Source organism: Erpetoichthys calabaricus, chromosome 1 (genome assembly GCF_900747795.2).
Source record: "Erpetoichthys calabaricus chromosome 1, fErpCal1.3, whole genome shotgun sequence".
Lineage (NCBI taxonomy): Eukaryota > Metazoa > Chordata > Cladistia > Polypteriformes > Polypteridae > Erpetoichthys > Erpetoichthys calabaricus.
This window is the reverse complement of record NC_041394.2, coordinates 132,713,318-132,729,812: the sequence shown is the minus strand read 5'-3', so window position 1 is coordinate 132,729,812 and position 16,495 is coordinate 132,713,318. Positions and strand designations below refer to the sequence as shown.

General features: G+C 36.4%; 1 protein-coding gene across 2 annotated transcripts in view; it reads left to right on the top strand.

The window, feature by feature from the left end:
- The first annotated feature begins 705 nt into the window (after window positions 1-705).
- Window positions 706-16,495, top strand: part of LOC114655405 (coxsackievirus and adenovirus receptor homolog) — a 34,985-nt gene continuing 19,195 nt past the window's right edge. Inside the window, exons 1-2 of one of the 2 annotated variants that reach the window (XM_028806365.2) lie at window positions 706-895; window positions 10,017-10,102. In XM_028806365.2, coding sequence (XP_028662198.1) covers window positions 10,036-10,102 — 67 coding nt within the window. In that variant the 5' untranslated portion in view covers window positions 706-895; window positions 10,017-10,035. The remainder of the gene's footprint in view (window positions 896-10,016; window positions 10,103-16,495) is intronic. The other variant, XM_051934876.1, reaches the window with a different exon arrangement.

Below are 16,495 nucleotides of genomic sequence, written 5' to 3'. Positions count from 1 at the left end.
GGTGTTTTGCAGGATTGTAATGCACATTACAATGATGAATTGAGGGTTTGCTAGCAATAACATTTTAAAAGGGCTTCCAGTTATCTGGACAGGTAAGTAAAGAGACCATTTGAAAAACTGTGTAGTGAAACAAACTATTCATCGTGTTTAATACATCTCTTTCTTTCTTTCTTTCTTTCTTTCTTTCTGAAAGGATGATGTGCTAATGAGGCAATTTGTAAACTTGAGGATAATGAATTGATTTCCTTTATTTGAAATGTGTTAGGTATTTTCCTTTCCTTTGTGATCAGTTGTGATTTTCTTTGTTTCTTTATTTATGATAATGTAAATGATTTGGTGATTATTGATTAATAACGTGCAATTCAAAATTCCCTTTGCTTCTTTAGTTTTATTTTTAATAATTCTATAGTATTCCTGTTTTTATTTTACTTTCTTTGAAAAGAACAGTAGTTTCCTCTTTTCCGAACCTCATGCATTAATTTCGATTGTTTTTTTTGTGTGTCGCATATACTAAGCTTCAGTAATATTAATACATTATAAGGAGAGGTAAACTACAACTTCCGATAATCAATCACATTTATGCCTAACACGACAACTTCAAAATTACACGAAAGAGAAAAAGAAGGCGTGCAAATTTAGGTGTGGTGTTTGAGCATTGTTTATGTATCGGAAACGCAAAGGCGAGGACAATACAGAAACCTAAAGGTGGTGCGCGCTCCCGTGTGCCACAGGTTATCTACGGCTCATCACCTGCGTGTTGTGTGTGCGCTTGTCGGCGCAGGACCTGGCAGATCGCGGCACCTGCTGCACTTCTGGCTCCTTTTTAGTGGATATTAGCAGTCGAGAAAACACCACAGACTACTTGACAATCGATCGAAGGCATTGTATACTGTAGGTATGTTCGGGTCTGATTTGACAGTGTGGTGTGCGCACTTATTGTTATTTCACGTCGGGGCTTTATATTGTACGGGGAGTATTTGACTTTCTCCCATGGCTGATTAAAAAAAAAATCCAAAATATGTGCACAATATGTTTTTAATGGCACCGACTGGCGCTGTTTGAGCTTCTTGGAGTCATTTCTTTGACATTTTGTAAAGCATTTTGAGCTACATCCTGTGTATACAAATGTTGCTTTAGAAATAAATGTTCTTATTTTTAAGGCTGAGTGTGATGGACCGCCGTGCTTATATCAAACTCTCGATAATAACCGGCAAGATTTTGAAAAAGTAGAAACAGAAATGGATAACAGCCTTTATGTTTGATTACTTTGGACTGGGTAAACAGCTCGATGGCTGCGCATGAATAGCACCTTGCTTATCCATAAAACTTCCCCCTTTTCAGCTGAACGAAAAGGGAAGTACTTGTTTTTCCTGTCCCATATACGTATAGAAAGAATAGCTACTGAACAGACATGCTCAACGATCATATGAATGTTTCTGTGAATTGTTTGATATTTTATATTTTCATACTCGTCTGCATGTATTTATTGTGCTTGACTTGGTCGCACTCATTTTTTATCGGGCGACACATTGATTTTTTTCGTCTTAACTAAATTAATCTCTTTAGACATGCACGTTCTCCTGAATCATGATAACTAAGGTATTGCTTATAGGATAGTATCCACAGACAGACATGTTAATTTGTTGAAGATTAAAAGCTTTCTCTGTAGTAGATTACACGCCTTATCTTTTAAAAGGATACCCTGTTGGCAGGTATTTGGGAACACTTGCTCGTGTTATTGCACAAGTTGTACACAAGAGGGCGCATTTTACATTATAAGAGAAATTGGACCGACTATGGTGCGCTACCTTCAGTTACTCTGCAGAAGAAGAAAAAAAGTTTGTTCTTAAAAGGAGAATACCCTGTTTTTTTCTTGTTAAGATCTAAGGGACATAAGATTTTTCCATTTTCTGATATTTTTGATTACGTTTAGCAAAATTTAAGCGTCAGGTATAGTATTTTTTAGTATCTAGTCCTAGATGAATAGACTGCAGGTCAAAAGGGACAATACTGTGTGAAAAAATAATTATATAAACATTACATATCATATGTTTTTTAAAAAGCATAGGCAAAAAATAAAAGCAACCATTGTAAAATGTAGTTTATGAATTTGTGAATAATATAATGTATTTACTAAATGTATAAATATAAAAAAAATTCCAAAGCCCACTTTTCAGGGTCACAGAGTGTTGGGTGTGAGGCAGGAATCAGCCCTGGACATCACAGGGCACACACATACTGACCTACACTTCTAGTTAACTTAACAGTACTGTCTTTTGTATGTGAGTGGAAAAGTTGACTATCTGTAAGGAAACCAACAAAGACACCAGGAGGATGAGAAAACTCCAAGCCCAAATTGCGACGTGAACCCAGTCTGCTGATGTCTTTGTCACTAACCATTGTGTCACCACACTACCCTTAAGCGTCAAATGTATATATATTTAGTAACACGTTAGTTTCGGTCTATCTAATTCCCATGCAATGTACTTAATTAGTAATTAATTCTATAATTCCCTCTAGCACAAGTCATTGCTATGATGAACTTGCTAGATAATTAGAAAATGTTACCAGTAAGTGCACATTTTCCACCTTAACTTCATGACTCATTTTTTTGTTTAGATGTAGTTTTAGTGAAGCAACAAATCACTCTGTAACAGGAGCTCATGTGAAAAATAACTCATAAGAATATTTTTATCTACCTTTGCTAAATAACATTTTATTGACAGCTTTAAAAATATAAGTATGCACACTTGTTAGCAATACTTTCATTAAAATACATAGTTATTTATTTTTAAATTCCATTAAAGTTTTTAACTATAAGTATACTGTGTGGGAAAAGCGGCACGGTGGCACAGTTGTAGCGCTGCTGCCTCGCAGTTAGGAGACCCGGGTTCGCTTCCTGGGTCCTCCCTACATGGAGTTTGCATGTTCTCCCACTGTCCAAAGACATGCAGGTTAGGTGCATTGGCGATCCTAAATTGTCCCTAGTGTGTGGGCTGGCGCCCTGCCCAGGGTTTATTTCCTGCCTTGTGTCCTGTGCTGGCTGGGATTGGCTCCAGCAGACCCCCGTGACCCTGTAGTTAGGATATAGCGGGTTGAATAATGGACGGATGGATGTGTGGGAAAACAAAAATTTTAGTGGTAGATTCTTATCATTTATTTTTTAAGAGAAAATGTCAGTTAATTCTATAGATTAGGCATTACCTATAATGCAGCTATTAGTCACATACTGTTATTTAATAAGACTTTAACAAAGGTTATTTTTGTTCTTAGTATAATGTGTAGTTCAAGGCATCAATGGTTATTGCAATGTGGCATATTAAAAGCTTGTGATATGCTGGTAAATTACTTGTGAATATGAAAGCTTCATTTGGTTTTACTAAGCATTAAGGATTTAGAAATGTTATCCTGAAATACAGAATGCTATACTTAAGCCACCAAAATGAAATTTTTACTATGACGCACTACACAAAGGTTTATTTTTTTTTTTGTAAATATTATTAAGGCCCAAAGAAGCCTTTGTTAAGCCTTTGTTACATAATGCGTATGTGACTGATACTCTAGATGTATGCTATAGGTAGTACCTAATCTGAAGGTTTTTCTTGAGCATCATTTTAGCACAGTGCTCAGAGCTGCTGGAAATCTGTTTTGAAAGAGTGGATTCAAATTTAGGTCTAGTCACAGTCTGCATGGATTTTGTTCATTGACTGGATAGGCTGAGTGTGTATAAATTAATGCATGTTGCAATGGATAGCCATGGTGTTCATGTTTGGTTCCTGTTTTGGATTTGCTCCAGCCTGATGTGAGCTTAGATTTGTGCTCAGGCAATGAATGTATGGATGGATTTATCTTTACTTATTAATGTAGTATAACTTCTGCAATAAAAATCCATATGACACCTAATCTGTGTTAAGCATAATAGTATATCAGAAATATTTAGTGATATATTAAGATCAAAAATGGATGCATTCATTTTCTGACCAAGTGATTTTGCTGATGGGCAGCACAGTAGCTAGTGCTGATACCTCAAAGCTTCTAAGTTCCATAGCTTAACTGAGGTTATTTGGTTTTCCAAAAACATCCAAACCAAATGTAGAGTTGATTCATTGGTCAGTGTGTGTTAGCTCAATGAGTTGCCCTCAAGCTAACAGTTCCACGATCCAAAGTTGGCTACTCAGTGCTGATGGCATAGGTCCTGGCTCCCAGTCACCCTGTTTTAAAAGTCACAGCTTCAGAAAATGGATGCTTTCAATACTGCCAGCCAATAAGATGTATGATTTATCCATAATTTATGGGAGATGTTCAGCAGATTATGCTACATTATGTGCTTTAAATTTCATGGTCTTTGTTTGTGTGGTTACTAGGTGTGGAGAGATAACACGCCCTGCTTGCAGTGTCTTTCAAAATCTTTTAAAGAAAGTCTTTAAATGCCTTGGGGAAAGTGTTCAACTGAAACTGCCCAGTTGTACTACCATAAAATTACACAAGACTTCTCTGCCCAAGGATATTGTTAGAGATGTCCATCAGGTGCTGCTTAGCCTTTTTTACTTACAGAACGTTTTTTGTTAGGTTTAACTGGTTTCATTCCATTCCATCTTATCTGTAGACAATGTAAATGTGTGTTCATTCAAATGAAAACATAAACAGGGCTTTTGTTTTGTGTAACTGAATGAATGGGCTCAGCAAGGTGAAAACAATCAAAGAAAATATATCCCTACAAGGAGAAATCTAGAGTTACTACTATTCATTTTTTTTTTCTAAAGAAGATGTTCTGTTTTGGGTTCTTACAGAAAGCTTTATCAACCTTATTACATTTGTTTGAATGTATAATAAAGTATAGATTATGGCAGACATTCTGATTAATTTCGCTCACTTAAACTTCAATTGAATTTTAAAATTTTACTGGAATAAGATAATTCAATATCTGATGGAAACATAGTGTGGACAACCAACTGAAAAGCAATGTGTTTAAAGCATCTTGCTTGGGTTCTCTCTGATAGTATCATAATAAACATTTTCTGATCTACGAATACTTTGTGAAGGAAGATGTAATAAAATGCAGTTGGGGTCTGTGGCGGTATGCCATTGTAAAATAGAAAACAGTGCGCTCAGCCTTGGAGGGATGTAGCTGAGCATGGTAACATGGCGAAGAAGTCCCAGGGTATTGATGGGGTAATTGGCTGTGAGAACACATTCAAATGTGGACATGTGTGGTTTGGCCAATTACCTCTTTAGCACTTTATGGTCTGTAATTAAGGCGTCTACATCCATATTAGTTTAAAACGGAGCCTGAACAGGTATACAGGAGAGATTAAGAAAAATAAAAGGAAAGAACCAAAGAGAAAAGAGACTGGAGGTTAAAAGTCAAAGATACATGAGAGTCAGGATCGTGGGTTCATTGGTGTTGCTACGAGGAAGGGGCAGACAGTCAAGAAGTGGCCCTGATGGGAGTGATTGGACAGCACTCATGGGGATAAGGTCGCTCCTGCTCCTGGAATGCTCTGAGAGAATTCCCGTTCAAGGCTCAGGGGATGGCGATGGAAACACAAGCCAAAATAAAGGGTTGGTCACACTTGTTAGACGACGTCCCCTCTTGCTCAGGAGACTCTAATAGGTATACAGAAGAGAAGTCATTTTCCACATTTAGTACAGAAGCTCATCATGTTTGAAAGAGATAGATCCTGACTTTGTTTTAAACTTGGATTTGAATTTATTTATTGAATTAATATTGAGTGTTTTAGCCTCCATAGGACATTGCTTTTTATTGAGGATTATTTGTTTATTTATTACTAAGACTGCGCTGCACTTTAATTTGGGCACTGATTTGTTTGTTTTAAAATAAAAATCACATGTCACTTTGCACCAACTCTTACTGTGTGTGTGTACGTGTGTCCTCATTGCCCAGTCCATTTCAGTTTCATGATTATTGATGTCCCAGGTTCAAGGGAAGTATGACAGCTGTGGGCAATCTGGGCAGCCCTGAAGGCTTGTTATTATTATGTTCATAAGAATTACTTCTAAAACAAATCTTTTTTTTTCTTTTCGTCTGGCCTCTTCTGTTTCACTGGTATGAGAAAAAACCCACATGTGATATGCTGTTTGACTGATGTTATGCAAGACATCCAGGTTTTTTGAGTTCTCCCTATATTTTTGGCTCTCAAGACCCCTTAGTCAGTCAGTCATTTTCCAACCCGCTATATCCTAACACAGGGTCGCTTGGGACAATTTTGCATCGCCAATGCATCTTACCTGCATGTCTTTGGACTGTGGGAGGAAACCGGAGCAACCGGAGGAAACCCACACAGACACGGGGAGAACATGCAAACTCCACACAGGGAGAACCCGGGAAGCAAGCCCAGGTCTTCTTACTGCAAGGCAGCAGCGCTACCACTGCGCCACTGTGGAGCCCAATAAACCCTTATTTTCAGGTCAATTTTGGACATTTTTTTGCATTATATCCTTATGATAAAGAGTAAACCAAAAATGCAAAAATGATCAGAAGGACTTGACGTTTTGCATGTCACATCAATTCCATCGACTCCAGAGTTTCAAAATCTAATGGGATACAAGGGGTTAAACTTACTCCTTTTCAGAAATCTTACAAAAAACTGCGATTGGTAATACTGATATGTGAAGTATTGTTTTATAATATTTAGAAGTTGCTGATAACAACTATAGTAACATTTTGATTTGATTCTTTACCAGTGATCCTAACCCTCTACTCCCAAATGGTTAAAAATTTCAGAAATAAGCATGTGGAGTATTGTTTTAGACTATTTCAAGGTCAGTGTTTCAAAAATTTCTGATCTTTTACCAGTGATCTAGACCTCTATTGAACTCTATCAGAGGGTGAAAAATTGCATGTTTACATTACAACTGAGAGTATCTAAACTTTAACCATTTAAAGTGAAGTACAAATTTTAATATTTCAAATATCTGATACAATTGTTCTTGTTTATTTTTTACTTCTACTTTATTAAGTAAGTCATTACATTTCTTAAAAAAAACAACAACAACATTTATTTATATAGCACATTTTCATACAAATAATGTAGCTCAAAGTGCTTTACATGATGAAGAAAGAGAAAAAAAAGAAAAATAAGAATTAAAATAAGAGAACACTAATTAACATAGAATAAAAGTAAGGTCCGATGGCCAGGGAGGACAGAAAAAACAAAAAAAAACTCCAGACGGCTGGAGAAAAAATAAAATCTGCAGGGGTTCCAGGCCATGAGACCACCCAGCCCTCTCTAGGCATTCTACCTAACATAAATTACATCAATCAGTCCTCATTGTATTCAGGGTTCTCATGGAAGGACTCGATGATAAGGATGATAACAGATAAATGGCCTCTGTCTGCATTTACCCGCAAGTCATTTACTACTTTAATAAGTGCAGTTTCTGTACTGTGATTTGTTCTGAAACCTGACTGAAACTTATCAAGAATAGCATGTTTATTGAGGTGGTCATTTAGCTGCATAATGACTGCCTTCTCCTGAATTTTACTTAAGAAAGGCAAGTTAGACAGCTTACGCTAATTAAGACTTGTAGGAATTCAGTAGTCCAAATGAGAACTGATAGCTGCATTACAAAGTAAAACAATCACATATACTGTATTGAGTGAGGATCTGAGTCTGTAAACGTTTGCCCCAAAAGTGTGTTTGTGTGTGTACAAGCAGATTCTATGATGCACTGGCACCCTCATCGGGGATGGTTCCTAACCTGCAAACAATGCTGCTGAGAAAAACTCCATCCTACCCGTGACGGTACATTTTCTTTTGGGATTTTGAGAATGTAATATTATCTACCATATATACTCACGTATAAGTCGAGTCTTGAAACCCGAAAAATCGATCATAAAATCAGATCCCGACTTATATGCCTGTTCAAAAATGCGACACTTACATTTTTTTTTTTAACATCTTCTTGCCTCCTCCAATCTCGCATCAGTTTCTCAAACGCATTGAACTTTGTTGCAGCAGCACAGTTATCAATTTCTTTCACCACTTCAACAACGTTTAATTTAAAACCAGCTTCATATTTTCTTCTGATCAAACGCTCTATTGTAGATAAGGGATGCTCTTACGATAAAGGTGCATGAGGGTGTGAGATACAAAAAACACAAATCAGTGCAAACGTTGCTTCGGAATAATTCGGGTAATACCGTGTGGTCACGTAGGCACAATAGTGAGAGAGAGAGAGAGGAGAGAGAGAGAGAGAGGAGAGAGAGAGAGAGAGAGAGAAAGAGGTTAGGAGCACCTGCTGATACAGCGCATTGCTGCACCCAAATAGAAAAAAAAAGGCAGTGTGCTCCGTGGTTACTCTCTCAGGTGGGTGTTAGCATAGCATAATCCCTTGTATCAACAGCGTGAGTTTTCCACGTTGGACTTATACAACCAACATTATAAAATGCCAGAAACTATACAGTAAAATCAAGTCTGACTTATCCGCAGGAGAACTTATCCACGAGTATATACAGTATTATTACTAGAAATACACATTTTCTGTGTGCATATTTTAGTTTTGGGGCGGCACGGTGGCGCAGTGGTAGCGCTGCTGCCTCGCAGTTAGGAGACCCGGGTTCGCTTCCCGGGTCCACCCTGCGTGGGGTTTGCATGTTCTTCCCGTGTCTACGTGGGTTTCCTCCGGGTGCTCCGGTTTCCTCCCACAGTCCAAAGACATGCAGGTTAGGTGGATTGGCAATCCTAAATTGGCCTAGTGCGTGCTTGGTGTGTGGGTGTGTTTGTGTGTGTCCTGCAGTGGGTTGGCACCCTGCCCGGGATTGGTTCCCTGCCTTGTGCCCTGTGTTGGCTGGGATTGGCTCCAGCAGACCCCCGTGACCCTGTGTTCGGATTCAGCGGGTTGGAATATGGATGGATGGATATTTTAGTTTTATGAAAATATTTTGCTACTAGTTATTCTTTATTATGTATTATATTATATTATATTTTAGTAAAATTTAGGAAAGGAAGGTAACAAATTTACATTTTACTTTTAAATAGCCATAGTGGATGGACTGACATTTTGACTAAGATGGAGAGTGGTAAGTTACCCAGTCAGAAGGCCACTATTTGAAGGACAGTGCAGAGTGATGCCTGTTACGGCCAGGGATGGGACCTATTCCCATTCCCAGTCAGGGATAAAAAATATTGGATGGACTGCGGAAAGCTGCACACCAGGAGCAGTTCATATTCCAGTATCATAGATGGCAGTGCTCCACTGCCATGATTCCATTAAGGAAACCTAAGGGATTGCACGGGACTTGTAATTTTGGTGGGCAACCCTGTTGGTATCCTTGAGTGCCATAAGAGACTGCTACCGGGAGAAGACCACCCTGTTTTGTGGAGCTTCTTCATGACCTAGAAGTACTTCTGCTGTGCAGTGCTGTGGCACCAGAGGTTCTCCCAGGTCCAGTATAAAAGAAGCTGCCTCACCTTCGTCTGGGAGTTGGAGTGGTGGAGAGGAGTGGAGGAGGAAAAAAAAAGAATAAGAGTTGTGACTCTGTTGTGGAAAAAGAGAAGTGTAAAGATATTTTATATAATAAAATACTTATTTTAACCCAGGACTGTTGAGTGCATGGTTGTGTCTGATGCCTGGATGACCAATATGCCCCCTTGTGGTCAGAACATATAATATGGGAGCGAAAAAAGTAATAGTAGTGGTATCGTCACATGTATGCAGTGAATTTCTTAAGCTAAGTTAAACATTGTGCAACTCACTTAAGAACCAAGTGAACAGATATTATTCTAGTTTCATGGTGTGACATAACATATACCAAAAAGCAAAATAAAAATCCTTTCATCTTATAATGGCACCATTGGGTGCAAAACAGGAACCAAATATGATGGGGAGAAAGATGCAAACTTTATCATATCTAAAAAGTATCGATCATTCTAGCTATATTTCTGACTTTTTCACTTGTTTATTTGTAGTTGGGGATGAAGTGAAAATACTTTAAACTATAATATATCAACAGATATTCACTGAATCAGTAATCACATATCTGTATTTTGCAGGATTGTATTGGTCATAACAATGACGAGACGGGGGTTTGCTACAAACACAGTTTTGAAAGGACTTCCAGTTATCTGTTTGTGGATCGGTAAGAAAAGAGACCATTTTAAAAATTGTATAGTACAACAAAGTATTTATTGTGCTTAACCAAATTCTTTCTTTCTTTCTTTCTTTCTTTCTTTCTTTCTTTCTTTCTTTCTTTCTTTCTTTCTTTCTTTAAAAACATAAAACTGCACTCATAAATAAAGTTCTTAATAAACTTATTTTCAGATTGGCAATTATCTTTCCATTCTTTTTCTGAACTTTGTGAAACCTACTGCATCAGACAACATTTTAGGCAGTGTAATCCTTTGAACTGTACTATACTGTATATGCTGTGAGATTAACATTAATAGCCATTTTATTATGACATATGATATTTCCAAGCAATTTTGTATCTTTGAGAGTCAATAAAATATGAGAGTAGGTTATCCATAGCTAAATGATTTTCACAGTTTTTACTTTGATGTTTTTTCCATGAGTAGCTTCTGATTTCTGACTCTTGTAATTTTTCTTGAATTGTGCAAAGAATAGTGTCTGGACTATATCTTGGCAACTCTAAATATTTGTGTTACTTCAGTTTAACCTCTTCTGAAACAGATCTTTTTTTTTTTGCTGACTTACCTAAAGTATTTATTTATTTTTATTCCTCAGTGCATTGAATTTCTCATTTTTTATTTTTTAACCTAAACAAATTCTGTTCCAAAGAGAACTGTAATCCATCTCCATGTACAGAATCAATGCTATAGTAAAGAGCAGATCTCTGCCTGTGTTCTTACCCATACTAGATGCACTAATAAGGAAGTGTACACTTCTTTAGACTATTCTGAAACTGTCCCAGGTCATCATGTACACTATTATTGTCACACCATCCGGTTTTGCCACATGTTTAAGGTTTATGATTCATAAACGAGTCTGGCAAGCAAAGGTTTCAGATTCGAACAGGGTGTGTAGGGGTGGAGAATATTAACAGTTTCAGGGATGTATGTGAATGTATGCTATTTATTAAAATCAAGATTTATGCTGCAAATTTATAGCAAAGGAGATGGTCTAAAAGTCATGTGGGCAAATCTATATGCAAATGTGGAAGAGGGTGTGGCTGGGTGAATCACTTATAGACTACATGCAATCTAAAATCTGTCGATGACTTTGTAATTTGTTTGCTCTGACATCATTACACAAAACTGTGCTTTAAATTGCTTCAACAACATGCACTTTTCGTATGCTTAAATTTAAGCTTCTTGAATTTTCAGTTTAGAGTCCTTGATGTCACTTACTTTATTCATTTTATTTAATTTTGTTCATGAAATTCACTTTTCAGGATAATTTTCATAAAATCTTAATCCTTGAACCTTACAAGTACCCAAGTATCAGTTCTGTGTTAGTTAGTCGAATTGCATAAAGTATGGCATCCATGTAACATTTGTGCTTCTTAATTTTTTTCTTCTCTTTTTTCTTCATCCACTTAAAAAATAGTTCATTTGTATAGATTTATGTATGGTTTTTAGCCTCCTAAATTAATTAAAACCAATAATAGGCCAAATAATTAATATTGGTTGTGTTATTAAGTATACTGTGTTTCTTATATGCATTTTTATTACACTTATAGCATTGTCTCATTCTTGTTTTCTTTCTTCTTTGTGATGTTTGTTTTTCCCCAATCTCCTGCCTTTGTCTTTTTGATATTTGGTTGCATTTTTTATTTTTCATGGGGCCTTTGCTCTCAGTTGTGTTTTGTGTATACATTGGCAGGGCGTTATAGAGAATTAGGACTCTCAAGTGCTGCTAGAACTGCATTTTTCTGAGAGGAATATTTAAGATGCCTGCCTGCCTGCCATTAGGTCTTCACAGTGGCATTAGCTTGTTATTTTGCCATCTTCTTTCAGTAAAAGATCTTTCAAATTTTGTATTGTATTTTTTCAATTAAATTTGTTTTTTCGACTATTGGGTTTCTGTTCTTGAATTGACTGTTTGTTATTATTAATTCCTCATTTGTTTTATTTTCTTGTTAACTACAGCAGTTAGTTTCTTGATTTATGTCTTTATTCCATTTGGTCTGTTTTGATTAAGCAGATTATAATTATTTATTTTTAATCTACTCAATCATTAAATACATTAATTTAATTATGCTATAAGTTTTTTCTGTGGTTTTGGCTTTCTCGTACAGAGACATCTGAGATTTTCAGTTAATCCTGTATTGCCTTCTAGTGAGCATTTTGCATTCTCATGGTATTTCAATAGATGGCACTGTACCCATCCTTGCATTCAGTATTGCAGGCTTTTAAGTACTCTTGTAATTCTGTAGAGTGCTTGTTGTATGCTGTAACAAGATGAGACATAGAAACATGCAGACTCCTCACAGAAGATGGAATTCTACAGAGATGAGAAGTAAATTCAAACTTTTTAAATCACTTGATTAGCTAATAGCTGGGGTGTGTCAGTAATTTAAAATAAAATAACGTAATATAACATTCTCAAGCCCATTTAATCCAATTCAGGGTCCCTATCTGTTCTCGAGATACTTTGTATATGTTTTCAAGGTTTCAATGTCAACCACAAGATTCTGTAGCTTTTTCCAGATCCTTCAAACCCTTTCTATGAAGTAGTGTTTCCTGATATTTAAGTTTTATATAGTTTACATTATTTTCCCATGGTGTCCCACAGAACACTGTTGAACATTGACTTTCACAATAAACCAACAATATAGACCTATTCTAAAAAACAAACAAAACAGAAAAAAGTTCAAAAAAAGCAGTCAGTATGTTGTTATTCTTTATGGGCAATACCAATACACTTATGCACTGTCCGCTCCTACGTGATTTCATTTAATTAGCAAATGAAGTAAATATTGATCTTTTTTATCATAACAGTCTGAACAACTAAGTACAGTCAATATGTTTTATATGCCTTATTTGGGCTGTATTTTATTTCATATTATTTACCATGGTTCTATTCAGGAAAAATGATTTTAGAAAATGAATTAATGATGAATGAATTGTCATATTTGACTTTTGCAAACTATTGCTATGTTAAGTACTCAAGGAACAAGGGAACAGATTTAGTACATATTGTAGCTACCTCTACAAATTTTTCCAAGTAGCAGTAACCGAAGAAAGGAAACCCGAGATTATATCAACTGTAGATAGCAGTACAAACTGTTACTGTAATTTCTGTACATTTGTTCAGAATGCAAGGAATATCACAAACAACAGCTCTGGATCATTTGCAAGGAAGTCAAGAACCTCATGAATGAGGATACTATAAATGGATAAAGCTGTAATTACTCCAGAGACTGAGTTTAATGGTATAAAAAATACAGGAGGTGGGAATCTGATTAAATGGCTTATCCTTTGTGTTTTTCTGAAGAATTTTACACCGGATGCCCTTCCTGACATAACCCTCCCCATTTATCCAGTCTTGGGACTGGCACGAAGAAGCACACTGGTTTGTGCATCCCCTGTGGCTGGGTTTTCCACTACCATCATCAAAATACTAAAATACTGATGAAAATTTCTCATGAAAGAATTGTGATACTTGAAGAACATGTTGAATTTTTTCCAAAAGTCCATGCCGGTCTAATACTCTAAGACAATTTGTACTGGGTGAACAAAATAATGGGGGCATGGGGGGCATTTAACAGACCTAAGTGCACAACCTGTGGTTCAAACAGAATTCCTTCATGATGTTCCCCTATTTCAGGATGACAAAGTCTCAGTACACAATGCTAAGCTCATTCTGGAGTGGTTCCATGAATACGTCGATGAAGTCAAATATTTTCCATACACTAACAAATCACCTTAACATCGTTGAACTTTTATGGAAAGTTGTGGAGATATCCCTCCTCATTTTTAAGTTCTTAACATTGATATATTCTTAGGTATTTTCACTATTTTGTCCATTCTCTATATATTTTCAAGTAACAGCATGGACCTATTAAAAAACTCATGGTGAGTAAAGATCAAGGATATTGAAACTTTAAAGTGTTCAGTTTGCATGTAGGTGAAAATATGCACTTTTGAATCATAAATAGAATTGCATCCAGGCCCAAGACTGGAATTATAATTTAAGCTATTTAGAATAAAAGCCTGACCAAATTTTGGGTGTGTATATTAAAATAACAAGAAAATTGAACCATTGCTTGCTGTGAGACTAGGTGGAGTTGTTCTAGACTCATCCTGTTGTTGCTCTTAGGAGCATAACAAGATGAACAGGAAAAATAGGTTTCATAGCTTTAGACCCATAATTGTTTTCACACATACATAGGAGTAAATGCTAAATAAAACATAAATAGTCAATATAGATTAATTACGTCCAAACACTTTTTCTAGTAAACATAGCAATGTTTCCAAGCAAGGGAACAATACTGGTCAGTTTTGTCAATTTGATTATTAATTTGCTAGTCTTGTTAGAGGGCGGCATGGTGGCGCAGTGGTAGCGCTGCTGCCTCGCAGTTAGGAGACCCGGGTTCGCTTCCTGGGTCATCCCTGCGTGGAGTTTGCATGTTCTCCCCGTGTCTGTGTGGGTTTCCTCTGGTTTCCTCCCACAGTCTAAAGACATGCAGGTTAGGTGGATTGGAGATTCTAAATTGGCCCCAGTGTGTGATTGGTGTGTTTGTGTGTGTCCTGCGGTGGGTTGGCACCCTGCCTGGGATTGGTTCCTGCCCTGTGTTGGCTGGGATTGGCTCCAGCAGACCCCTGTGTTCGGATTCAGCGGGTTGGAAAATGGATGGATGGATGGATAGTCTTGTTAATCTACCTTTATCTAAAATAGATTTTGATTTCACATAAAAGTTTCTTTCTATCCCAAAGTATTAGTTTTTGTGGCAGGTACTCTATAGATTTCCTAGCTATGTTGGCCTGTAAGGCTATACTGTACTTATCTTAAAATTCAGATGAAAGCTGTAAACCTTTCCTGTCTTCCTTTTTAAATCTTCTAACCATCAGGTGTATTTGCTAACAGTTCTTACTGTGAGTTAAGTCTTGTGTTAAATGAACACACAATTCATATATTGGCTTAAAGTTGGGATGTTTAAGCATTTAAGTTTTCCCCCACATATTTCTATTATCAAATTGACTATCTTGCTTTGTAATTTATTTATTTTTGCTATTTCACACATAATGTCATCATAATTGCTTGAAATCATGTTACTGTATATATTGATGGATTTCTTGATTATTAATGGAGTAGATATATCTCAAAATGAATCTGACCCATTATCAAGTATAATTTAGATTCCTAGATATCTCCAACTAATTTTAACATATGTTGAAGTAGCCTTGTGATGGACTGGGTGTCCCATTCAGTTGTTTCTTGCCTCGTGCCCAAGTCTACCAGGATAAGCCCGGACACCTTCAAATCCTGAACTCATTAAGCAAGGTTGAATATGGATAAATGGATGGATGTCTTGAAATAACACATTGTCTATTTTAGATTTTTTCACTGATTTTCAATTTTTTATGCAATCTTAATATTTGTATTTATTTCTTCTGAGAAATCTCAAAATTGATTCCTTTAATGTGAAATATTTATGAATAGATTCTTGTCTAATGTGAAATATTCCATACACAGCAAGTATTTTTAAGGTATTTTGAAACAAATTTCAAAAATCTTAAAGTGTCAGATATCTCAAAACTCACTTAACATAAAATAATATCCTCACCATATTTTAGGAAATGCATTTCAGATATATTGATATGCATTTTAATTTTGGGATTGTGAAGACATTACCACTTACTTTCCTCCATTTAATGCCTTGTTTCTTTAGTTTCATTTGTTCCTTTTTGTTTTTATAATAGCATTTTTTTCTTTTATGTGTGTTTGATCTTTGTACTTGTACATTCCAGAAAAAGTCCTTCTTTGATAATTAAGTCTACCTAATTTCAGATAATCTAATGTACTGATTTAATCATTATGCACTCTATCTAGCCCCTCACTATGTTGCAATCGTTTATGCACATGCCCACTTGTGTGATGTGTCAGACATCATTCTTAAACATCCACAATTGCAGGTTCATAATGATGTCAAAGAGTGTTACATTGTCCTTTTGGATGCATACGCTCACATGGGATTACAGTAATGAATAAAATGGTTTTTAATGTGGAAATTCTTGTGACGGTGTGGGTCCGCTCCATGCTCCCTAGTTGCTTCCAGGACACTTTTGTGACGATAATGTACCTGAGGATGAGGTGGGCAAATGAGGACACTCACCGTCAGCAAGGGGTTGGTGCAAAGTGCTCCAAGTGCTTTTATTAAAAACACTACAAAGTGTTTAAAAGTGCAGTGCACCAAAAAGAAAAAAAAAAAGAAAAATCTTCAATAAATAATCCACAACATCAAAGGTGTCCAGTGGAGGTTAAAATCCAATTAAATAATACACTAAATACGAGGTTAAAATTCCAGGCAAGTTTCTCCATTAAAATAGTCACAAGCCCCAATGCCTCT